Genomic DNA, 27,642 nt, shown 5'->3' with positions numbered 1-27,642 from the left:
AAGTAGCTTTCAAACCATCTCATTGCACTATCAGAGAAGTTAAGCTGTTGCATTTTTCTGAGTAATATGTCAAAGTTAACAGTGTCAAAAGCTTTGCTGAAGTCCAGTAGCGTCAATATTGTTGCCTTTCGATTGTCGATGGCATATTTCAGGTCATCAGTTACTTTAATTAGAGCAGTGTTTGTGCTGTGATGTTTACGGAAACCGGATTGAAATTTGTCACATAGACTGAATTCATGCAAGTGTTCAGTGATTTGGTCATGAACAATATATTCAAGTGCTTTGGAAACAGCAGGCAGTATGCTAATTGGTCGGTAATCACTAGGCAGTTGTGGGTTTTCGATCTTAGGGATGGGTCGAATTATGCTTCTTTTCCATGCAGCGGGGTATATTCCGTTCACGAGGGAAAAATTAAATATGTCAGTTAAGACAGGTACTAAGATATCGGCAACATTCTTAATCATCGTTATACCGATACTGTCGTTGCCTATTGCATCAGAAGAGATTCTCATTATTGCTTTTCTTGCCGTATTTGTTGTTACATGTTTTAGATGGAAGGTAACGTTGTTATTTATCCTATTTGGGGATTCTTGTGGACGGTAATTATCAGCTGTGCTGGTATTCAGAGGTGCAGAGAAGAATTCATTTAATTCGTTAGCTGACACATGAAAAGTAGTTTCCGATTTTGCCTTTCCGACCCCCAAGCTACGGAGATTCTTCCATAGAGTCTTGGGTGTCAGATCGCTGCATACAAGGGAGCGAGCGTGCCTGATTTTGGCATTGCGAATGCATTGTTTCACTCTGTTCCGTAGCTTTCTATATTCTTCGAAACGCTCGGGTTTCGGATCTGCCTTGAAACGCCTGTGGGCAGTATCCCTATTAGTCATCATTTGACGCAATTCAGCTGTCAGCCATGGAGCAGGAGATTTTCTTACACGGACTGTGCGCACAGGTGCATGTTTGTCATAGAGGGCAGTGAGTTTATCACCAACTTCATTAATTTTGCCATCGATTGTAGGTTCTCTGATTATTTGATGCCATGAGATTTCTGAGCAATCGGCTGTTAGAGCGTCACGGTCAATACGTTTCATGTTCCTACAAGTTATGTAACGCGATTTGGTCCTTGGGGGCTGCACAGAGTAGGCCAGGAATATTACATCATGTGCTGAGAGGCCAGGGGCCGATGATTGACCAACATCTCTTACTTTGTCAGTCTGTTTCATTGCGATCACGTCTATAAGAGTATGACTGTGCGCCGTATGGTGTGTAGGTTGTAATGGAAGAATGTTCATGCTATTGCAACTAAACAATCTTCTTAGATTTATTGCGGAGGGAGTGTCTCTTAGCAGGTCTATGTTCAAGTCACCCATTACGATGACATGTTCGTATTGACACTGAAGTGAATGTAATTCCGACTGGAAGGAACTCATTGAGCTAATTTTTGGCGGCTTGTACACGACGCCAGTCAAGAATTTCCGACTTTGTATATTTATTTCAATGAACATGAATTCAGCCTCTTTTTCTTCAGCAGGATTTGACGTACATAAGACTTTCGCTTTGAGATCTGTTCGTATATATGCGCCGACCCCGCCACCTCGCTTTTTTGATCTGTCTGCCCTAAGAAATGTGTACCCTGGGAGATGAGTAGATGCAGATTCATATGACGGTAAGCAGGAGATACCGGGTTCGAGTCCCGGTTGGGGCACACATTTTCAACATGTCCCCAATGAAGTACTTCAACGCCTGTTTGCAGCTAGGGTGTCCATTTAAATATCATTTCATTTCTAGCAAAGCTGCATGGTCATCAAAGGTAACTGTTCTTTCAGGAATATATACTACCATCATATATAGTTAAAACAACTACAGAATATAACCCAACCAGCAAGCGGAATGTTTGGCATCTCTTAAAGAGATGGCATGAACAATTCTGAGGCGGAATAGGCAAAAGGCCTAATCCTCAAAGACAGTGCTGCCATCAATAATGATGATGATGATCAAAAAGCTAGGATCAAAAGCAGTATATTATTGCAGAGAACTCTAAATAATAGTTGAGATTAAATAAATCTTACTAACTACACAAAGGCCCATAATATTAACTACAACAAAAATATTAACGTTATTATTCTCAAGTATATGACTACAGATGAGGACGTTAACTACATTCTGATATGTATCCCTGTATGGATACTTATCTGCAGCATGATACCCCGCACTGGAATACCATAAAACAAAGTCATATTCTTAAAGAGGGTATTTCACCAAGGTCTCATATTCCCTTTGTCCAACAGTAATCTCATTAGATTTGGCACTGATTAACACCAGATAATTTTATAATCTTAAAATTTGTGTGTTAAGCATATAGTACAATAAAAGATGTGACTCACTTGTTAGATACTGCTGCCATAGCAACAGCCCGTGCTGCCACTGCTTCCTCAGCCTTCTTTGCTTTTCTTTCTGCTGTCAGCTGCGCTTCAAACGAGCCCCGTAATCGCCTTTCCTCTTGCAATCGACGTTCTAGTTGAGAAATTGTCTGCTTGTCAGACTGTCTAGCAGTGACTAAACCATGAAGCCTGCAAACTTTGTTCCATGAGTGTACATTTATTACATATTTAAAACTAGTGAAAATGTTATGAAAAAGTCTATTAACTAAAATGACAGGCTGCAGCAAGAGAAACTACCCATTTCTAAAAACTACTTCGTCTGTTCTACCTTCTGTGCATTGCTGCCTCTTTCCCATGTTATACTGTTCTGCATATGTTGAGGTTTATCAAAGAAAATGAGGAGTCAGTTAAAGGGCCCAATTCCCTTTGTTAAAATACAGTAAGTTGCGAATTTATCCAATACGTCCCATAGGATATTCGCTTTTATGAGAAAGAGCCTTTTAGTTCACTGAAACTGTGTTTTATTTTCAACAGCTACTGCCATAACAGTAATACCATTGTTTGCTGATTTCTGATACAGCTATAACCACTTCAATTATTTTTTACCATGAGAACTGATATTACAGGGCTGCCAAAACAATTCTGGATAATGGCGCACAATTTTCTACTTGGTTGTTTCAGGAATTATGCTGAGGAATGGAGTACAGCAGCACCTTACAATACCAATCAGACCTTATCAGTGAATGAAGAAACCCCAGTGGAGATCTTGCATGGCCAATAACCTTGCACCATCTGCATGTGGTAGAAGTGCAATATGCAAGATAGTATCAAGCAGCCAATTCATGCCATTGTTAATACACATGTAAAGCAATTTGGGCTCAAATGTTTGAAAAATACATGGTTCAGAGCAAGTAAAAGTAACAAATAAGAAACAGGCCTCCTTCCTCTCTACAGTGGGTGTGACTACCAAGATACCATACCCACTGTTTTGTGAAAACTCAACTATTGGTGAGAATTCTCCTGAACAATTTTTGAAAGAATAAAACAGACCAACATCTACACTTTCCCAATGAGTTAACTCTATGGAATTACATATTTCTTCTTCAGATGTGTGTACACCCACATGTAAGAAGAGTTGAATAATTTCATTCACGCAAACTATTCATGGTTCATGGTGTGGGTTCCTGTTGTCATGTCCCAGTTCATGAACCACGGGCAATGTATGAGTGGTCAAGTAAGTGGTCTTGACAGTCGGGATACCAGTTACTTTGGAATAAGGCTGGGCGTCTCTGACATATTCTGAGTCGTGGTCACCTTTGTGCTCATATGGCAAAGACTACCAAATCCACCGGTTAGTCCCTTAACAGTTAGGGGTAAAACTCAATGGGATCCAGGGCAAGTAAGGCTAGCAACCTGCTTCCCTGGTACTGTAAACATGATGCTGGCAACAATCAGAGCAAAATGCATCGGACTTTTGGAGGTGACGGAGTCTCACCTCTAACTGACAAACCAGGGACTCCTAAGACACGATTCGGCAAACGAATGGTAATGAGATGGGAAGCTATTAATATCAATGGGGGCTACACTGGGAAGAAGGTAGAGCTAGCAGAGGCTGCAAGTAAGATGGGGTTGGTTGTCTTAGCTGTTAGTGACATTCGAGTAAGGGATGAGAAAGAAGAGGAAGTGGGAGGATACAAGGTCTAACTGTCAGGAGTCAAAGCAGGAATAGCACAATGGGGAGTAGGGCTTTACATCAGGAAAGAAATGGAACCCAGCAAAGTTGCAATAAGGTATTAAATGAATGACTGATGTGGATAGATTTGACAGCATCGAGCAAGAAAACTAGGATCGTGTCAATATATTCGCATTGTGAAGGGACAGATCAACATAAGATGGATAGTTTTTTGACGCACTCAGTGACGTAGTTGTTAGAGTAAAGGACAAGGACAGTGTTCTGCTCATGGGTGATTTCAATGCCAGGATTGGAAATCGACAGAAGGGTATGAAAAGCTTATGGGTAAATTTGGAGAGGATATGGAGGCCAACAAGAACGGGAAACAACTCTTGGATTTCTGTGCCAGTATGGACTTAGTAATCACAAACTCCTTTTTTAAACATAAGAACATTCACCGGTATACTTGGGAAGGGCGGGGAACCAGATCTGTCATTGACTATATAATATCAGATCAGGAATTCAGGAAGGCTCTGAGGGACACACATGTATTCAGGGTATTCTTTGATGACACTGATCACTATTTAATCTGCAGCGAAATTGGTATTGTGAGGCCGAAAGCGCAGGAGGTCAGGTCCATATGTAGGAGGATAAGAGTGGAGAAACTTCAGGATAGGGAAATCAGGCACAAGTACATAACAGTGATCTCAGAAAGGTACCAGTTAGTTGGATGTAGTCAATTACAGTCATTGGAAAAAGAATGGACAAGGTACAGGGACACAGTACTAGAAGTGGCAAAAGAATGTCTTGAACAGTAGTGTGTAAAGGTAGGATGAAGCAAACAGCTTGATGGAATGACAGTCAAGGCAGCCTGTAAAAGGAAAAAGAAGGCGTATCAAAAATGGTTACATACTAGAACTCAGGTAGACAGAGAAAGTTATGTTGAAGAAAGAAACAAAGCCAAACAGATAATTGCAGCATCCAAGAAGAAATCTTGGGAAGACTTTGGAAACAGCTTGGAGACTTTGGCTCAAGCTGTTGGAAAACCATTCTGGAATGTAATTAGCAGTCTTCGAAAGGGAGGCAAGAAGGAAATGACAATCATTTTGGACAAGTCAGTAAAACTGCTGGTGAATCCTGTTAATGCCTTGGGCACATCGAGGGAATATTTTGAAGAGTTGCTCAATGTAGGTGAAAATACAATCAGTAATGTTTCAGATTTTGATGTACAATGGGATAGGAATGATGATTGAAATAGAATCACATCTGAGGAAGTGGAGAAAATGGTCAATAGATTGCAGTGCAATAAAGCAGCTGGGGTGGATGAAATTAAGTCGGAACTCAGCAAATACAGTGGAATGTCAGGTCTTAAATGGCTACACAGGATAATTGAAATGGCGTGGGAGTCGGGACAGGTTCCATCAGACTGGACGAAAGCAGTAATCACACCAATCTTTAAACATGGAAACAGAAAAGATTGTAACAACTACAGAGGTATCTCTTTAATCAGCGTTGTGGGTAAAATCTTCTCAGGTGTTGTTGAAAGGAAAGTGCGAGTATTAGTTGAGGACCAACTGGATGAAAATCAGTGTGGGTTTAGGCCTCTTAGAGGTTGTCAGGACCAGATCTTTGCTTATGGCAAATAATGGAGGAGTGTTAGAGTGGAACAGGGAATTGTATCTATGCTTTGTAGATCTAGAAAAGGCATATGACCGGGTTCCTAGGAGGAAGTTATTGTCTGTTCTACGAAATTATGGAATAGGAGCCAAACTTTTGCAAGTAATTAAAGGTCTTTACATAGATAGTCAGGCAGCAGTTAAAGAGTTGACAGTAAATGAGTTCATGGTTCAGAGTAGTTTCAGGGGTAAGACAAGGCTGCAACCTGTCTCCACTGTTGTTCATATTATTTTTGGATCATATGTTGAAAACAGTAGACTGGCTGTGTGAGATTAAGATATGTGAACACAAAATAAGCAGTCTCGCATATGCGAATGACTTAGTTGTGATGGCAGATTCGATTGAAAGTTTATTTCAGAGCTAGATCAGAAATGTAAGGACTATGGTGTGAAGATTAGCATCTCCAAAACGAAAGTAATGTCAGTGGGAAAGAAATATAAACGGATTGAGTGCCAAATAGGAGGAACAAAGTTAGTACAGGTGGACAGTTTCAAGTACTTAGGATGCATATTCTCACAGGATGGCAACATAGTGAAAGAACTGGAAGCGAGGTGTAGCAAAGCTAATGCAGTGAACGCTCAGCTACGGTCTACTCTTTTCTGCAAGAAAGAAGTCAGTACCAAGACTAAGTTACGTGCGCACTGTTCAGTCTTTCGACCAATTTTGTTGTATGGGAGTGAAAGCTAGGTGGATTCAGGTTACCTTATCAATAAGGTTGAGGTTACGGATATGAAAGTAGCTAGGATGATTGCAGGTACTGGTAGATGAGAACAATGGTAGGAGGGTGTCTACAATGAGGAAATCAAAGAAAAACTGGGAATAAAACACTCTATAGACGTAGCAGTCAGGGCGAAAAGGGTTAGATGGTGGGGTCATGTTACACGTATGGGAGAAGCAAGGCCCCCAAGAGACTCATGGGATCAGCAGTAGAGGGTAAGAGGAGTCAGGGTAGACCAAGGAGAAGGTACCTGGATTCGGTTAAGAATGATTTTGAAGTAGTAGGCTTAACATCAGAATAGGCACCAATGTTAGCACTGAATAGGGTATCGTGGAGGAATTTTATAAGGGGGACTATGCTCCAGACTGAACACTGAAAGGCATAATCAGTCTTAAATGATGATGATGATGACGCAAACTATTTGTGGCTGCGGACCCTTTCTTCTCGTCAGTCATACAAATGGAGAGGCCGATATCCTGAAAACTAATTTATTCTAGTAGTCTACACTAAGGAACATATTTTCTATGTCAGCCAATATGAATCTTAAGATAATATGGCACAGGTACTGAGATAACTGCTGTAGGCGATGTGGTGTGTTACTGGCTGCTTCTACAACCCCACACTTTATGGTTACTACAAAACAGCTGGTAGACAACATGGAAAGAACATCTACTGGTGACCTTAATCCAATTCCGAGTCTATCCTCCTTCCCACTGACAAGGGTTCAGTACTGTAAACATCAACAGCAATGACTATTTCTCTCTGTACATTTTTCAACACTTCTGCTTATGAATCTCTCACTACTATGACCCCATTCCAGAAACCCAAAGCAGCCTCAAGCAGTTTGCCAAAGAATTAAGTCCATACCAGAATCTGTCATTCTAACCCACTCTCACCTCACACCAGTAATGTCACCCACCACCTTGTACACCAATCTTTTACATGCTTCCAAAAGACCATAAATCCTGCTCCACTGATCTCCTTATAGGTCACCCCACAGTACATGATTACAAAGCTCTCACAAAAGACTCTCTTTCCCAGTTTACTTTCTTCTCCACTGGGGAGGTACCAGAAGGAAGGACAAGAAGAAATGTAATGTGAAAGAAAGAGTAATGTGAAGACAAGATTTAGAGGAGCCATTACAACCACAACCAAGTTTGCAGTAAACATAATGAACACATACTGTACTGCTGAAGCTAGTGATTTATGGATCCTACATCATACATTGTAAAATGAAATAAATATGCAGAATATTTAAAATATAATTTTACATTTACAATAAAATTGTTGTTAAAACTTAAAATTTCACACTACATCATTTGTTCATCACTGGAAAATTGTAAAAACTAAGTTTCAAAATTTAAGATACAAGGTAACACACTTACTTTGACTGAAGGTTGTCATTATCCTGCTGAAGCTGAGAAAGCTCGTTTTTAACACTCTGCTCGCCAGATACAAGTGTGCTTATCTGGCTACGCAGTTCCTGTTCTACTTGTCTGCTCAGCTGCAGATCAACTTTGAACCTTCTTACATCAGCTTCTAACCTGTAAAATATGAAATAATTTTGTGCAAGTTTAATTATATATGTTCAGCAACTGTTCTATGTGACAAAATTTGAAACATGAAGTTGTACACTTAACACAGAAACTGGATGTTGACAATCACAGACAGAGATCAAATCCTATACACCAATGACATAAATGAAATCCAACATGTCAGCTTTTTCATTCACATTGTGAATATGCAAAAGAGGATATACTACTTCAAAAGTTACACACAGTTGATTCAATCTGTATCCTAAACCTATTCCAAAAAGATAGAAACTCTTTTCTTCAAATTTAATACACTGTTGTTATCTACTGTGTAACCAAACTGAAAACTTTCTGTTGGTGGTTACTTTTAATCATAATTTCTCACAACACAGAAATGAGACAAATGACAAAAAGTGATATGAAATGTTTCTTCAGAGTAACTGTCATAAGAATGTTACTGTCTATGCAGTATTTCTACGTAACAGCTATGTAAACAGAATGAGAAAAGTGGGAGCTAAGCCTGCAGGGAGAAAACAAAAAAAAACATAGTTAGATGTTACAGACCATGCTTTTTTTAAAAAGAAAAAAAAAAGCAGTAAGGAGCAACAAATAATTGTTGCAGACAGAAAGAGTTTTGGATTATAAGTGAAATATGTATTAAATATTTATTCTATGTCTAACAAGCAATCAAAAGACCTAAGAGGTAGTACCATTGTTCCGAGTGACGATTTTGTACCATCGAAGAATTTCCCCAAGATTTCCAGGCTTTTCCTACGGGAAATCTTACTTTACTACTTTTAGTATTATACATGTGATGCATACAAGCGACGGTATCAATCTCTGGCGTCAGCATGCCTTTACGCAAAGAAAAATTGTTCTGTAGTCAGAGATGCCAGGTGTGGATAACAGTTTTAAGCAAGTGCAAGTGCAAGAAGTGCTATGGTGTCATCTGCATGATGGGTCTTTGTTTAGTTGGAAGATACAGAGGAGTGCATCACTTCGGAACTAGTGCCTTGCAATCTTACTGATTTTGGGAGCGTCGGCATCCCGTTTTGAATTTGAACTGGGCCATTCACCTTTGCTCGAACAGTATTCCTCTGGGATACTTCACACTGGATGTTGTGCTGAAGAGCGAGTTGAGCTTATTGTTGACTGTGGTGTCACGAAATTGTACCCTCATAATGTTCTGCAAATTTCTATGTATATGTGGGTAATCAGATGCATTTCTGTTGTAGACCTTCGGGGGTTTGTAAATCGTGTTGAACTGTGTGCGTAACATTCAAGAGAAGGGATGTTATCTTCAGCACACTTCGTGATTGTGGGTACATGTTCTCATGTTCCATGGGCCAAAATCTGCATGTAAGAAAGTCCCATCAAGGTTTAACTGTATTGTTTCAAATTGCCTCATGTTCAAGAGGCAGGGTGAAAGTAAGGTTGGTTAAGACAGAGCGATAATTTGTCTTTTACAGACAATGTTCTTAGCCTGGGACTGTAGTAAAGTGAACCATACACTGATGTACCTGACGCTGAAGAAAGGTTGATTTGTGTGTGGTCACATTAGTGCATGTTATGCTTCAGTGAATTGTAATAAATTTTGTTAGCGGTTCTTCTGTAACTGCTCCAATGCTGATTTTATCATGACTGGATTGGGCGAACTGGCATTAAGTCATTCACATGTCAGCATCTCTATGGCCAGTTACAGTGCACTAACATTAAAGAGTTTCTGAACTTAAACTTATTTGGTTTAGAAAGAATACCAAGGATGATTTTAAATTTATTTGTTTTAATGTTTAAAGAAAAAGGAAACTTGGGAAATACAGAAATTCTTTGATTACTCTAAATACCTTGGATTGTACTATTTTTTAAAGGTGGTAGTTCCTAACGTTAAAGAGAAAGGAAATTTTGGGTAATTTAGAATTTCAGTAACTACCTTTAAAATATCTTGAAAGATTTTGTGTTAAAACTGCATGATATTAACGTTTCAAGGATTATTGCTTTCAATGTTTTAAGAAAAAATATGAATTTTCTGTATAGCTGTGTGAATTTTCTGTATACCTTACAGAGGACACATTGAGTACAGAAAAGCACGACGAAAAAAACTATTACACACACAGCTTTGAGCAAAAGCCTCCTTCAGGGGGGCGGTGGGGGGGGGGGGGGGGGGGGACCTAAGCAAGCATACACTCACAAAAACAAGCACATCTTATGCATAAATGACCACTCTCTCTGGCTGCAGCAGCCAGATGCATTATTAAAAACAAAGATTCCAAGACTTACCAAGCAGGAAAGTGCCGGCAGACAGGCACAATGAACAAAACACACAAACACACACACAGAATTACTAGCTTTCGCGACCGATGGTTGCTTCTTCAGGAAGGAGAGGGAAAGACGAAAGGATATGGGTTTTAAGGGAGAGGGTAAGGAGTCATTCCAATGCCGGGAGCGGAAAGACTTCCCTTAGGGGGAAAAAGGACAGGTGTACACTCTCGCACACACACACACACACACACACACACACACACACACACACACACACATATCCATCCGCACATACACAAACACAAGCAGACATTTGTAAAGGCAAAGAGTTCGGGCAGAGATGTCAGTCGAGGTGGAAGTACAGAGGCAAAGAAGTTGTTGAAAGACAGGTGAGGTATGAGCGGCGGCAACTGGAAATTAGCAGAGGTTGAGGCCTGGCAGATATCGAGAAGAGAGGATATACTGAACGGCGCGTTCCCATCTCTGGAGTTCGGATAGGTTGGTGTTACTGGGAAGTATCCAGATAACCCGGACGGTGTAACACTGTGCCAAGATGTGCTGGCCGTGCACCAAGGCATGTTTAGCCACAGGGTGATCTTCATTACCAACAAACACTGTCTGCCTGTGTCCATTCATGCGAATGGACAGTTTGTTGCTGGTCATTCCCACATAGAAAGCGTCACAGTGTAGGCAGGTCAGTTGGTAAATCACGTGGGTGCTTTCACACGTCGCTCTTCCTTTGATCGTGTACACCTTCCGGGTTACAGGACTGGAGTAGGTGGTGGTGGGAGGGTGCATAGGACAGGTTTTACACCGGGGGGCGGTTACAAGGGTAGGAGCCAGAGGGTAGGGAAGGTGGTTTGAGGATTTCATAGGGATGAACCAAGAGGTTACGAAGGTTAGGTGGACGGCGGAAAGACAACCTTGGTGGAGTGAGGAGGATTTCATGAAGGATGGACCTCATTTCGGGGCAGGATTTTAGGAAGTCGTATCCCTGCTGGAGAGCCACATTCAGAGAGTGATCCAGACCCGGGAAGTATTCTGTCACAAGTGGGGCACTTTTAGGGTTCTTCCGTGAGAGGTTCTGGGTTTGAGGGGATGAGGAAGTGGCTCTGGTTATTTGCCTCTGTACCAGGTCGGGACGGTAGTTGCGGGATGCGAAAGCTGTTTTCAGGTTGTTGGTGTAATGGTTCAGGGATTCAGGACTGGAGCAGATTCGTTTGGCACGAAGGCCTAGGCTGTAGGGAAGGGACCGTTTGATAATGGAGGTACTGTTGCTTGTTGGTGGGTTTGATGTGGACGGATGTCTGAACAAATTATTCTGTACACACATCCAATGTAATTCCATGAGAAAGTCAGCCCTCTGGCTGGTTGGATCTTACATTCACAGAAGAGGAACACATACAACACCAATGAAGCACATGCATGGCTTAAACAACTGTGGCCTATGATTAACAGACAAAGCACATTGAATACGAGGGTGCTGAGATCCATGTATGTGACACTTATGAAACCACTGGTCTAGCTCTAGTCGGGAAGTATAGCTGTTCAAACATTTTTCCTTAGGGAAAATAAACCATCTTTGGTATGCCTAAATCAAGCACACAAACAAAGCAATTCTGGAGAAACCCTAAACTACGTGTGCAATAGGTTATATCAGGAAATTTTCGGATGTAGCATTAAGCATGTTCATACAGAAACATCAAATAATTTTCACAGAAAATAAGGCTTAAAATTAGATAAGATATGGCAGTCGACTTTGTATCAACAATGTGACAATCAATTACCTTTGATAGAGAGTAATGATGTTAGTTAGAGATAGTTTTACTGTCAACAGCATGTGACGAGTGCTGGTGCCCTCTATACAAACAGGACCTCCACAGCCGAATAGCCAGTCGCTGACTCACCTTGGAAGATGTTGCTCGCAGTTGGCAACGAAATATCAGGAGGAAGAATTTCTAATGTTTGACCACGGCCAGTGAATGGCTGAATGACAGAAGGTTGAGAAGACCACCCTTGGGCATTGAGTTTCAACGAAGCTCACAATTTGCAGGTTTTTTGAATTCAAACTTTCATTGCTTCTTACATTGTTGTTTTAAAGAAAAACTATATTTTGTTGAAGACTTACCTTGCATAATACTCGTCTTTACATGATACACTGCCTTCTGCATTTTCACGATTAACATCACGGTTAACTTTATTTTTTCTTTCACGCTGAGCATTTTCACGGGATTGATTACTGCTCCATCTACTTGAAGAGTTAGTCTTCAAGGACTGAACAGATATTTTTACACTTTTGTCTTTTTCAACCTCATTTACATCAAAATCATTCACCGACCTGGAAATAAATGAACACTTAAGTTACAACAATAGACCTATTTTCTAGAAAAAAGTGTTTTTTTTTTTGCCACTATCAATGTTCAAATTCATAAAATACACATTGCATACATAAGCAGTTCTGAAAAGATTAACTCATGCAACCGGTAATTCTATACCGTTATAATCAAAGGAAAGAAGTTCTGTTGCCACACATTTCAGTTGTCAATGGTTCAAGCGAGTCAACAAAGGTCCTGCAAACTCTCATCCTGTAGATCAATTGAAATATCAATATAATAGAACGGGTCCACCAAAATAAATTGCTAATTGTCAATTCTGTTAGTCTCAGGCCGGTCACTTTATCTGCTCCATTTTTGAAAGCATCATCTGCTGGTAACGTCGAGCTTCGTATGTATTGCTAAAAAGTGCTTTCTACTGCATAAACTGTTTTAACTTGTCTTGAACTTTAGCCAATTATATGACATGCAATACCTTGAAATATGTTCTCTTGTGTTAGCACTTTCTTCTGCTGACCACTTCAATTTCTTTTTTTTATTTATTTTTTATTTTTATGTAGTACACTTTTAGGTTGATGCAGTTAGTCCGATGCTTTTGTAGTTGGTTGATTCCATTCCTGAGCAGCGAGTCCATAAGATCTGCAAAATAACCACTGCAGATGGCAAACTTCTTTACTGGACGGTAATGTTTTCCAGTTACGAAGTTCTTTGTAAAATGTCGCAAAATACTGTGCACAGTGATAGCTGTGTCCAACTACTGTTATTTTCCAACAGTTTTCTACTGCAAAAGTATCTTTGTGGTAGATAAAACATTCATACTTTTTATTTTTGCTCTTCAATAAAGGTCACTTACTGCTAAACAATAACTCACAGATATTTTAAATCCATAGATAGTAGGAAGAAACATGAGGAATGGAATACTGCTACTATGCAGTTTCTGTGGAGGACATGGCAGCTCGCAACCAAAGCGTGTATCAAGAGCAATAACCAGTTCTTCTCGATCTTTAAACCTGGTGTAGCATTCAGTATCATGCTGGAGGTCTTATGTGACATTTTTCAAATGCAATACACAGCAATATTGGACCAGCTGAGGAACTTCCTTCATGCGCCCAGTCACAAACGTTAGTGCACTAATAGCGTAGAAAAATGCAAGGGGGCAATACCAGAAAGTACTTACAAAGACGCAGATAAACAAAATAAAAGAGTTCGATCTTTTCAGACAAGTTCATCAGTGTAATAAAACTAAGGACATGAGCAGCTGCTCGAGCATCATCAGCTAGAAGTTCCTGTAAGGTAGACGGCAGACACAGGACAACACGAGAGTGAACAAAATGGGGACAAGACAATAAAACCTGGCACACCGTCAATTGATGACCACAGGGGCACTGTGGGGCAGGGTCACCGGACAACAGGTAGCGGTGGCTAAATCGGCAATGCCCAATCCGCAACCTGGCCAAAATGACCTCCTCTCACCGGGAAGGGCGTGAGGAGGTTGTCCAAGCCGTCGGGATCGGTGTGATGGCCCTAAGCTTATTTTCATGGAGAGAGGACCAAGCCTCATGCCACAATGATGAAATGCGCCCACAAAGAACCCCACTAGCATCAGTTGAAGGGACACAAAAGGAAACTGTCCGAGGCAGGACGACAGCAGCCTTGGCTGCAGCATCAGTAGCTTCGTTCCCAGGCACACCAACGTGGCCAGGAATCCACAAAAAAAAAAAAGGAGAGGAGAAGAGCGTCGATACCAGCTAGCGACTGAAGGGACCATTGAATTCGTTGCACGAGAGGGTGGTCCGAATATGGGTCACGGAGACTCTGAATGGCACTCGGAGAATCAGAGCAGATGCCATAGGAAGAACGAAGATGATGGCGGATATACTGAACAGCCTGATAAGAGAGCAAAAGCTCAGCTATAAAGCTTGAACACTCGTCAAGGAGCCAGTATTGAAAGGTATCATCTCCAATGACAAAGGCATATCTGACGCCAGCAGTAGTCTTGGAGCCATCTGTGTAAATAAAGACATTATTAGCGAGCCTCGGATGAAGTTCGACAAACCTCGAGCAGTAGATCGAACTCGCGGTCCTCTCCTTTGAGAACGAGCTGAGTTCAAAGTGAACACGAACCTGAGCCTGGAGCCAAGGTGGCGTCGGGCTCTCACCCACTCGAAAAGTCGTAGGAAGGGTAAAATCAAGTTGCTGAAGCGACGAAAGTGAACTCCAGGAAGTAACAGGGCAGAGACATATAGCCCGATTGACGGTCGAGAGAGTCATTAAAGAAGGAGAAATTTGAAGGGTGGTCGGGCATTGACATCAGGTGGCAGGCGTACTGACAAAGCAACATATCCTGCCGGAAGTTTAGCGATAATTCGGCAGCTTCAGCATACCGACTCTCAACAGGGCTGATGTAGAATGCTCCAGTCGCCAGACGTAACCCCCGATGGTGGATAGAGTTTAGACGGCGTAAGATAGACGGCCGGGCAGAAGAGTAGACAAAGCTCCCGTAATCAAGCTATGATAGGCCAATGGACCAATATAAGCAAAGCAGGACCATTCGATCTGCTCCCCGTGACATACTGCTGAGAACACGGAGGACATTTAGGGAACGGGTACAACGAGCAGCCAAGTGAGACACATGTGGAGACCAGCAAAATTTCCTGTCACATGTAAGACCTAAAAATTTTGTTGTCTCCACGAATGGGAGAGCAACGGGACTGAGAAGAAACGGTGGAAGAAACTGACTGTAATGCCAGAAGTTCATACAGACCGTTTTCTCACCAGAATAACAGAAGCCATTAGCAACACTCCAGGAATATAGATGGTCTAGACAACGCTATGCACAGAGCATAACTTAATCATAGCTAACACTTGGTTCAAGAATCATAAAAGAAGGTTGTATGCGTGGAAGAATCCTGGAGATACTAGAAGGTATCAGATAGATTAAATCATGGTAAGACAGAGGTTTAGGAACCAGGTTTTAAATTGTAAGACATTTCCAGGGGCAGATGTGGACTCTGGCCACAATCTATTGCTTATGAACTGTAGATTAAAATTGAAGAAACAGCAAAAAGGTGGGAATTTAAGAAGATGGGACCTGGATAAACTGACTAAACCAGAGGTTGTACAGAGTTTCAGGGAGAGCGTAAGGGAACAAATGGCAGGAATTGGGGAAAGAAATACAGTAGAAGAAGAATGGTTAGCTCTGAGGCATGGAGTAGTGAAAGCAGCAGAGGATAAAGTAGGTAAAAAGACAAGGGCTAGTAGAAATCCTTGGGTAACAGAAGAAATATTGAATTTAATTGATGAAAGGAGAAAATATAAAAATGCAGTAAATGAAGCAGGCAACAAGGAATACAAACGCCTCAAAAATGAGATCGACAGGAAGTGCAAAATGGCTAAGCAGGGATGGCTAGAGGACAAATGTAAGGATGTAGAGGCTTATCTCACTAGGGGTAAGATAGATAGTGCCTACAGGAAAATTAAAGACGCCTTTGGAGAAAAGAGAACCACTTGTATGAATATCAAGAGCTCAGGTGGAAACCCAGTTCTAAGCAAAGAAGGGAAAGCAGAAAGGTGGAAGGAGTATATAGAGGGTCTATACAAGGGCGATGTACTTGAGGAAAATATTATGGAAATGAAAGAGGATGTAGATGAAGATGAAATGGGCGATATGATACTGCATGAAGAGTTGGACAGAGCACTGAAAGACCTGAGTAGAAACAAGGCCACGGGAGCAGACAACGTTCCATTAGAACTACAGACAGCCTTCGGACAGCCAGTCATGACAAAACTCTACCATCTGGTGAGTAAGACGCATGAGACAGGAGAAATACCCTCAGACTTTAAGAAGAATATATTAAATTCTAATCCCAAAGAAAGCAGGTGTTGACAGATGTGAAAATTACCAAACTATCAGTTTAATAAGTCACAGCTGCAAAATACTAACGTGAATTCTTCACAGACGAATGGAAAAACTGGTAGAAGCCGACCTCGAGGAAGATCAGTTTGGATTCCGTAGAAATATGGGAACACGCGAGGCAATACTGACCCTACGACTTATACTAGAAAATAGATTAATGAAAGGCAAACCTACGTTCTGTAGACTTAGAGAAAGCTTTTGACAATGTTGACTGGAATACTCTCTTTCAAATTCTAAAGGCGGAAGGGGTAAAACACAGAGAGCGAAAGGCTATTTACAATTTTTACAGAAAGCAGATGGCAGTTATAAGAGTTGAGGGGCATGAAAGGGAAACAGTGGTTGGGAAGGGAGTGAGACAGGGTTGTAGCCTCTCCTCGATGTTATTCAATCTGTATATTGAGCAAGCAGTAAAGGGAACAAAAGAAAAATTTGGAGTAGGAATTAAAATCTATGGAGAAGAAATAAAAACTTTGAGGCTCGCCAATGACATTGCAATTCTGTCAGAGACAGCAAGTGACCTGGAACAGCAGCTGAACGGAATGGACAGTGTCTTGAAAGTAGGATATAAGATGAACATCAGCAAAAGCAAAACGAGGATAATGGAATGTAGTCGAATTAAATCGGGTGATGCTGAGAGAATTAGATTAGGAAATGAGACACTTTAAGTAGTAAAGGAGTTTTGCTATTTGGGGAGCAAAATAACTGATGGTGGTCAAAGTAGAGAGGATATAAAATGTAGACTGGCAATGGCAAGGAAAGCATTTCAAAAGAAGAGAAATTTGTTAACATCGAGTAGAGATTTAATTGTCAGGAAGTCGTTTCTGAAAGTATTTGTATGGAGTGTAGCCATGTATGGAAGTGAAACATGGACGATAACTACTTTGGACAGGAAGAGAATAGAAGCTTTCGAAATGTGGTGCTACAGAAGAATGCTGAAGATTAGATTGGGTAGATCACATAACTAATGAGGAGGTAATGAATAGGCTTGGGGAGAAGATGAGTTTGTGGCACAACTTGACTAAAAGAAGGGATCAGTTGCTAGGACATGTTCTGAGGCATGAAGGGATCACCAATTTAGTATTGGAGGGCAGCGTGGAGGGTAAAAATCGTAGAGGGAGACCAAGAGATGAATAGACTAAGCAGATTCAGAGGGATGTAGGCTGCAGTAGGTACTGGGAGATGAAGAAGCTTGCAAGGATAGAGTAGCTTGGAGAGCTGCATAAAACCAGTCTCTGAACTGAAGATCACAACAACAACAACAACAACAACAACAATTGTGAGTTGCAACACTGAGCCCCTTTTAGAAACGCCAAATACTTTTCGTATTGTTTGTAATTCAGTTGTCACCACCACCACCACCACCACCACCACCACCACCTTCTTCTTCTTCTTCTTCTTCTATAATGGCAATACCTTGATGTTTCAGAATGTGTCCAATCAACAAATTTCTTCTTCTAGTCAGGTTGTGCCACAAATCAGTCTTCAATTCCATTCCACACCACCTCATTTAGTTATGTGATCTACCCGTCTAATATTCAGCATTCTTCTGTAGCACCACTTTTCAAAAGCTTCTATTCTCTTCCTGCTAAACTGTTTTTGTTCGTGTTTCACTTCCAAACACGCATACAAATACATTCAGAAAAAATGACGGTGAAGGTGATGGTGGTGATGGTGATGATGATGGTATTTTGTTTGTGGGGCACACTAGTCACAGCCATTTTGCATCTGGGATGTGATGCATCAATTAGTAAGTATTTTGGTGTGTAGAATCCAAATACACCTTTCAAAATGTTCTAGCACGTACCATTTTTGAGTTTTTTATGTTTTTTTGGGGGTATTTCGATTTTTGCTGTTTTTCTGTTTTGATGTTTAATTGTTTGTTTTTGATTTGCAGAGGATCTATAAATTATCAGTAAATGGTTGGTGTGGTAACCTAGCGGTGCAAAAGAGATCCTCAGTGAGTGTTTCCTCTGAAAGATAGCACAAACTTTTTGTGTTTTAAAACTTACACTAAGAAAAATGGCAACTAGTAAATGTTGTTGCTGTCTAAACAACGCCGACAACTTTTGTTATGTGTGTGGGAAATTCCCTCCAAAAGCCCAAAGAAAACCAATCACCGATTTGGTTAAGAAGGCATATAAATTGTATTTTGGTTGTCCTGTTGGCTACCAAGATAAAAAATTTTCAGCTCACACTGTCCGCATAACCTGTACTACAATCTTAAATGAGTCGTTGAAAGGAAAATGCCGAGCCATGCCATCTGCTGTTCAGATGGTGCGGTGTGAGCCTAATGACCATTATTCAGACTGTTACTTCTGTCTTACAAATATCTCAGGACATTCAAGCAAAACTAGACATAAAATAAAATATAATATCTAAATGTATCTTCAGTGCATTTGCCTGTGCCCATGATGAGGGGTTGCCTGTTCCTGTCTGTAACTTGAAAGCCATGGAACCAGACACCATGTCAAGTGAATCAGAAAGTACTGAACATGTAGAAGAGTACTGCCCTTAATATCATTACACTTCGCCTCAGCTCTTTAATCAAAAGGAACTGAATGATTTGGTTCGTGATCTAAAACTTTCAAATCAGCATGCTGAACTCTTGGGGGCCAAGACTGCAACAACAGATCCTTCCAGCTAAAGGGACAAAAATTTCCTGTTTCAGATGAAGATGTGCTTCCTTTGTTCAGTATTTCAATATGCAGAATCCAATGTGTGTGTGTGTGTGTGTGTAGATATGTCAATGGTTTGACGATGCAGCTAGGTGTACAACAGAATCCACAGGATTGGCGACTATCTATTGACACCAGTAAAACCAGCTTGGAAGCACTACTACTGCATAATGGCAATGCATTTTCATCAGTACCTTTGGCTTACGCAGTAGGCATGAAAGAAACTTATGAAACCATGGTTTTGCAGCTAGAAGTAATCAAATATAAGGATCACGAATGGCAGCTTTGCTGTGATTTAAAAGTTGTTGCACTCCTTACAGAGCTTTGCTTGAGCCCGATAACAATCATTTTGCCTCCCCTTCCTATCAAGTTGTGTCTTATCAAGAACTTGGTAAAAGCTCTGGATAAAGAAAGTGTGGCCTTCAATCATTTAAAAGAAAAGTTTCCCAAATTAAATGAAGCAAAGCTGAAAGAGGGTATATTTGTTGGACCACAAATAAAAAAATTGCTGAAAGATCCAACCTTTGATACTAAACTCATAGATATCCAATTAGCTATTTGGTCTTCTTTTAAAGTAATTGTGAAGGGCTTTTTGGGTAACAGAAAAGACAAAAACTAAGTTACCACTGTGAACGGTCTTTTAGACAGTATGAGAACATGGGGTGTAGAATGTCGCTTACAATTCCTTTTTACATTCTCACCTTGATTTCTTCCCAGAAAATTTGGGAGCCGTAAGTGACGAGCATGGTGAACGCTTTCACCAAGACATTCTTACCATGGAACACTTTTATCAAGGCCATCAGAACTGTTCGATTATGGGTGACTACTGCTGTGGTCTTGTTATGAAGAGTGATGGAACAGCAAACTAAAGAGCTCCGTCATCGCATTTTTCAAAAACCAAAATAATGATTAAAGGAGAAAATATCTTCTGAACTAATTCAGACCTTTTATTGGCATCATGCCCATATATATACATAAAAAACAGAATTGATTTCATACGTTCTGAATGTATATTTTTTTTACTTAATGGTGTCAGTTTTTCCTACTACTATTCTGTTGTGTATCTAGGAAATGTTACGCGATAGCAAAAACTGATTTTACCAGTGTATTCAGCACCTTAAAATTACGTAAATCCACCCATTTACAAACCAGATGCAGAAAAATATCTAAAAATTAACTAGTGTTACCAGCACCCATACAAATTTCCAATCCTTTGTGCCCAGGTTCGCCACTTTAAGGAAAGACTTCTTGAAACTTAAATCTATACTCGATGTTAACAAACTTCTTTTTCAAAAAATGCTTTTCTGCCATGCCAGGCCACATTTTACAGCCTCCTTCTTCAGCCATCATCAGTTATTTTGCTACCCAAATATCAAAACACATCTCTTAATTTACATGCCTCATTTCCTAACCTAATTCCCTCAGCATCACCTTAGTTCATTTGACTACATTATATTATCCTTGTTTTGCTTTTGTTGATGTTCATCTTATATCCCTTTCAATAAATTGTCCATTCTGTTCAACTGCTCTTCTGAGTCCTATGTTATCTCTAAGAAAATTATAACGTAATTAGCATACTTCAAAGTTTTTATTTCTTCTCCCTGAACTTTCTGCTTGCTCAATGTAAAGATCGAGTAACATTGGCGATAAGCTTCAACTCTGTCTCATTCCCTTCGAACTGTTGCTTCCCTTTCATGCACTCTGACTCTTGTAACTGCCATCCAGTTTCTGTACAAGTTGTAAATAGCCTTTCACCCCCTGTATTTTATCCCTGCTATCTTCAGAATTTAAAAGAGAGTATTTTAATCAACACTGTCAAAAGGTTTCACCAACTCTACCAATGCTATAAACATACATTTGCTTTTCCTTAACATCTCTTCTAAGAGAAGTCATAGCCTCAATATAGCCCCGCGTGTTCCTTAATTTCTCTGGAATCCGAACTGATCCTCCTCAAGGTCAGCTTCTACTACTTTTTCCATTCTTCTGTAAAGAGTTCGTGTTAGTATTTTGCAACCACGACTTATTAAACTCATAGTTCAGTAATATTCACACCTGCCACCAGCTGCTTTCTTTGGAATTGGAATTATTACATATTCTTGAAGTCTGAAGGTATTTTGCCCTTCTCACACCTCTTGCACACCAGATGGAAGTTTTTTGTCATGGCTGGCTCTCCTAAGGTCTGATGGAATGTTGTCTACTGGAAGGATCTTATTTCAAATAAGGTTTTTCAGCGCTCTGTCAAATTCTTTTCGCGGTTTCACATCTTCCATCTCATCTTCATCTACATCCTCTCCCATTTCTATTACATTGCTCTACATCTCCATTGTATGGACCCTCTATATACTCCTTCCACCTCTTGGCTTTCCCTTCTTTGCTTAGGACTGGTTTAGCATCTGAGCCCTTGATATTCATACAGCTGCTTCTCTGTTCTCCAACAGTCTCTTGAATTTTCTTGCAGGCAGTATCCATCTGACCCCAGTGATGTGTGTTTCTGAATCCTTACATTTGTCCTCCAGCCATTTCTGCTCAGCCATTTTCCACTTCCTGTCAATATCATTTTTTAGAAGTTTGTATATCCTTTTGCCTGCTTCATTACTGCATTTTTATATTTTCCCCTTTTATCAATTAAATTCGATATCTTCTGTGTTATCCAAGGATTTCAACCAGGTCTTACCTTTTTATCTATTTGATCCTCTGCTGCTTCCGCTATTTCATTTCTCAAAGCTACCCATTCGTCATCTACTGTATTCCTTTCCCTCTTCTTGTCAATCATTGCCTAATGCCCCCTCTGATACTCTCAGCAATCTCTGGTTCTTTCAGTCTATCCTGATCCCATCATCTTAATTTCCTGCCTTTCTGCAATTTCTTCAGTTTTAAGCTACAGTTCATAGCTAATAAACCATGGTCATAGTCCACATCTGCCACTCGAAACCTCTTACAATTTAAAATGATTGCAAAATCCCTGTTTACATGCATTACATAATCATTCTGAAACCTTCCGGTGTCTTCATGTCTTTTTCACATGTACACCCTTCTTACACAATTGTTAAACCTTGTGTAAACAATGATTAAATTATGTTCTGTGCAAGCCTCAACCAGGTGGCTTCCTCTTTCATTTCTCCCCCCAGCCCATATTCACCTACTGTTTTTCCTTCTATTGCTTTTCTTATTGAATTCCAATTCCCCACCACTATTAAATTTTTATCTCCTTTAACTACCTGATGAATAATTTCCTTTATCTCAATTTAACAAAACAGGATGCTGAAATATACCTTTTAAATATAAAATTGGAGCCTCCAGACTTCCGAGTTGCTCCAGGGCTTCGATCAAGTGATTTAACCCTGCAATCAAATGAAAATTCATGTTTACCAGTATATCTGACACAAAAGTGTAAATGCGTAAGTTAGAATAAAAGGTCAATTATGAAACACCACACAACAAAACATGCATAGCCTCCATACCAAAGCACTTAAATTTAAACATGCTTTTCTCTATCACCATAGCAAAGCAGTTGGCTTCAAAATTGATACAAGTCACAAAAAAAGTTATTACATGTATACATTCAGCTGAACAGTTGTTATGATTCTGTTAGTATAAGCTGCAGCAGTCATGCAAATTTCCATGCTATATATCTTCACCTGTTATGGACAACAGAAATTAGACAAAAGGGACTACCTAATATTTTCAGCTGTTTATAAAAGCACTGAAGCTACTTAACTGATCAACTAATTCAATCTGAAAACCAACACATATAAAAGAGGCATTTAGTTGGATCCATAGTTACATACCCTACTCTTTCTATGTAGTCCAGATCTGTTGGAATACCTCCATGACCGCATGAGTACTTATGACCTTTTTCTGCTGTAAGTTTGCTATCTTGTTCCATAGACTTATCTCTCTCCCCTTTGTCTAAAGACTTTCTGTGGTTATTTTTTGCAGAAGATGTGTGAGAGTGTGATGTACCATTGTGAACAATTCCATTAGACATTGCAGAATCATTCTGTGATGTATGACCTACAGAAGGATTGAAAAGAAATGTAGACCTTAAATAACCAGACTGTAGACTGATATAAAAAGCATGACAGCTTCCCATGAAAATGATGAGGTGAATAAATGCACACATTATTTGGCCTGACACAGTACAATGCATATTCAGAAATACTGTTTATCCAAAGACCCATTAAAAAGTAATGCTACAGTTACACAGATATATTAACACTGAAATAGCTTCTCTAAGTGTTAAAACCCATTAGCTATATCCCAACGTAGAATGCTGTTACAGAACAGAATATGAAAGTATCCAGCTGAAATGACATAGCCACAATAACACAGAAATTTTAACACAGCATCTGACATGGAAGTAAGCCAACAGTACAATTTAAATTTATATCATTTAAATAACTATTACACTCATGAACAGTTTGTGGTCAAAATAGCAGCAAACCACCCTGAGAACCATTTGATTAAAACACGAAATTAAAGCCCAAATAATAGGCCATCAATCACCATAACATCTTGGATGTAGATGCTACAAAATTACATCACATCACACACAACAGGATGAATAGAAAGCATTCTAGAGATTTCTCAGTGAAATAGGGAAGTTTGTGTAAAGTGTGTAATTAGTCTGATGGTGGTACAGTTACGTTGTTTACACCACTTCCTTAATTTCTAAGCAAAGGTTTCTATTATTATGTACTCATTAGCCTGCCTTCTTTGTGTTGATTAAGTAAATCAAAGTATGAACTTATTTTCAAACAAATAACCTCATATCACATTAAAAAGTATATTCCCTCTGTGTGTGTGTGTGTGTGTGTGTGTGTGTGTGTGTGTGTGTGTGTGTGTGTGTGTGTGTGTGTTGCACAAGTGAGTGCAGGCTGGTGGACTGAGTACACCTAAATGGATTATTACTCATTTTTCTCACAGGGATTAATTCACTTTTGTTTGTGTAATTTATTCGTCTTTGAATATGCAGTGTCAAAGCTATAGTCAGTGTATAACATTCCAAAGCATCTGGGTAAGCAGTGTGTGCCATAATGCACAACTACTGCTACATGCACGAAAATGCACAATGGGTACCAATGGCCTTCCTTTTGCTGAACACCATACACTGCATCTCCAATGCCTTGCTGTTACAGCTTCAGAGATTTTTGCATTCCCAGTTTTATTCTCATGCAACACTTCTATTATTTTTCATATTATAATCATCTGGCTAAAAGGTATTTTAGAATGTTTCACTTCTCTATAACATATCCTTACACATTCAATAAAGGAAAGGAAACACACAATATTAAACAGTATTTATACTGGCTTTCAAGCTCTTGCTCTTTCTCTACTAGAAATACACACGTTCACTCACACACAACCACACAGAGACCCAAAGCCATCTAACTGTGGCACTATGGTGTTTGTAACAATATTATGAAAATATTTCATAATATTGTTACATTCTGTCCTGGATTTTCCATTGTACTACAGTGTTTGGGTGTCTATGTGGTTGTGTGTCAAGATGTGTACTTCTACTAAAGCTATAGTGAGAGCAATAGCAAGATCTTGACAGCTAGCATAACTCCTGTTTACTGTTGTGTGTTTCTATGCGGCACAAATCAGTCAGCTATAGTTAAGTGGTTGCCTTTCCTTTACTTTACTTTACTTTACGTATTATTCCACCCAGGAATTTCCCTTGGTGTTATACATTTCCTAATGGTAACAAACCACTGCTGTCAGCAGTTAAAGATAAATTTCAATTTATGCTATCTTAGTCATGAATTTTGCTACAACCATTATACTAGCTTACTGCTTCACTGGAACATACAAACTCACTGTATCTCTAATAAACAAGTTCTGAAACTTCATTAAGTTCTACAATTCAGTTTTCTTCCCCAGTGATGTTCAAGTGGCAATAGTGTGGATTTTATTTCCACAATCTGTAAATAAGAAAACAACCTACATGGTTTTTAATTCATTCACAGGCAGAAACAGTACAAGAATAGCAGTGATAAATACTTAAATCTTCCAATTTGACTGTTACATATGGCAAGCTCTACAATGACGACTCCCCCCCCCCCCCCCCCTTTTTTTTTTGGTACCCACTTGAGGTGAATCACATAGTGGCAAACAGTTTCCTCCTTCATTGACAATAAAATAACGCATCGAGAGACTTCTGCAGATAGAACCCTTTGTTTATATGAAGATTGATGTCAAGAATCTACTGTGTGCAAGTATTGTTTCTAGCTGATACTGGAGAGGTAAGTGTAATTACCTGTACAACCAGAACAACATGTGTAAGCACAACAAAAATTCTCAAATGTAATAAAATGGGTAACAGTACAGGAAACCCCATATGCCACATGAGTCTGAATAACAAAATGCAAATCCCCTGAAAGATTTGTAGATGAACAATAATGTAAAACATATCAACAAAAAACCAGTTCTTTAAAATATAACTGGACAGAAAAAAAATCGACTCACCAAATGGTGGCAGGAGAACACACACATATAAATGGTATTACTTACACAAGCTTTTGAGGCCAGTAGCTCCTTCTGGCTGAAGGGTTGAAGGGCAAGGGAGAGCAGTGAATGAAAAGGACTAGTGGGGTTCAGGAAAAGGGGTAGAATCTGGAAAATTCATCCAGAATTCCAGCTCAGAGGAAACTTACCGCATGGGAAGCAAGGACTGTTTCGTTCTCCTCCTGTTTGGTAATTCCCCCCGACCTGGGGTTCTGGGTACGTAATAAGATTTTTATGTGTGTTCTCTCACTGTTGCTTAGTGAGTAGACTTTTTATACATCCAATAATGTAAAACAGTTTTATTAGTAAGAAATAATCACTATAATATATACTTGCACACATTAGCAGAGAAAAAACAATGAAACAGATAAAAAAAATACCGGTCTTTTGAAGCCAGGGAAAGACAACAGAAAACAAGCAAATGTTGGAATGGGGGTGGGGGGTAACAGAGAAAAAGCCAAAATACAAGTACATTAACTGTTTTAATGGTAAAGCGGTATCTCTGGTCTCTGTGATGTTTATTTTCTGTACAGCATGTGGTGAACTGAATGTCTTAACAGTACATCTGATTCAGTTTTTTTAATGAGCAGATATCAAAACAAGACTGAAGAAGTATAGTGCCAGAATTAACCATATAACCTAGCTCAAAATTGAAATGAGTGTCTGATCAATATCTGAGACAGAAATCAGTCATCATTTGATGGCTGATGAGCACTTATGTTAAGGCCCATTGACTTTTAACCAGCACTATTTAACAACAAAAATAATCAAGTTTTGACTATATAATGTAATTGGATAGACAAAAAAATCTAATCGCTCGTGGCAGCGGGAGAACACACACACACACACACACACAAATGGTTTTACTCACGCAAGTTTTTGGAGCCAGTGGCTGCTCCTCCTAGCAGAAGTGTTGAAGGGGAAATTAGAAGGGTGAAGTCAAAAGGGGCTTAAGAGGTTTAGGGAAAGGGGTAGCATTTGGATTACTAGAGCTCCAGATGAGGGGGGCCTTACCGCAGGGGATAAGAAGGAAAGAGACTGTTGGGGGCTATACCAGACAAGATTTGAAAATCTGAGAGCTTAAAAGTGGAAGACAGGGTAATGCGCAAGACAGAGATTACTGCTAAAAAATGGTTCTCGAGTTAATAAGAGTGAAAAGTTGTGTGTATTGTTTGTAACAGAGGTAGGAGGGGGACGGTAAAAAATAGGCAGGTCAGAAAATGAAAGATGTAGAAAACTGAAACAGTGTGAAGAAAGGAATTGTTACTGTGAAGAAATGCCAATACAGAAGAAATTATTGGAAATTAAGGCCAGGTGGTTAGCATGAACCAATGAAATGTTATAATGCTAGTTCCCACCTGTGGAGTTGTATAGTTGGTTGTCTGTGGGAAGAATCCATGTGGTGTGTGTGGTGAAACAGGAACTAAGGTCGTGACTGTAATTTGTAGAGCATGGTCTGCAACAGGATATTGTGTGTTAACAGGTTATTGTGTGTTGTCAGTATACACCCTCTACCTATGCCCATTTACCCTAGCTGATAACTTGGTGATACTCGAGGCAATGTAAAACATTGACAGCAATTATCAGAACCCCTGCTAAGGGGAGACTTACAGGATGGGATGAGAACTCTGAGTCACTCTATCCCTTTTCCCTTCACTCTCCTTCAACCCTTTTGCTGGAAGGAGCCACTGGCTTTGAAAGATTGCATAAGTAAAACCTTCTTTTATACGTGTTTTCTCCTGCTGCTGCTGCTGCTTGGCAAGTGGATTTTTTATCCATCCAATTACATTATGTTATAAAAAAACAATGTGTGACAGTAGAAATCATGTTGGCATTAACATCATACTACTTTCTGGTGAAAAAGGAACAACTGGTTTCAGCAACTGGGTAAAAAAATTTTCATTATCCACTGTACATTAGTATTTGGCACTAGTGAGAAATGTCAATGTGTGAACTCAAGACATTTTTC

At 39.8% G+C, this 27,642-nt stretch overlaps 1 protein-coding gene across 1 annotated transcript in view; it reads right to left on the bottom strand.

Moving 5' to 3' along the window:
- LOC126272447 (macoilin) overlaps positions 1–27,642 on the bottom strand; it is a 136,913-nt gene that overhangs the window by 23,334 nt on the left and 85,937 nt on the right. The window contains exons 7-11 of the mRNA XM_049975322.1: positions 22,952–23,177; positions 22,436–22,504; positions 12,368–12,577; positions 7,834–7,992; positions 2,385–2,570 (exon numbers count right to left, since the gene is read on the bottom strand). Coding sequence (XP_049831279.1) covers positions 2,385–2,570; positions 7,834–7,992; positions 12,368–12,577; positions 22,436–22,504; positions 22,952–23,177 — 850 coding nt within the window. The remainder of the gene's footprint in view (positions 1–2,384; positions 2,571–7,833; positions 7,993–12,367; positions 12,578–22,435; positions 22,505–22,951; positions 23,178–27,642) is intronic.

The sequence above is a fragment of the Schistocerca gregaria genome, chromosome 5, assembly GCF_023897955.1.
Source record: "Schistocerca gregaria isolate iqSchGreg1 chromosome 5, iqSchGreg1.2, whole genome shotgun sequence".
NCBI lineage: Eukaryota > Metazoa > Arthropoda > Insecta > Orthoptera > Acrididae > Schistocerca > Schistocerca gregaria.
The sequence above is the reverse complement of the archived record's forward strand: the minus strand, read 5'-3'. Positions and strand labels throughout refer to the sequence as shown.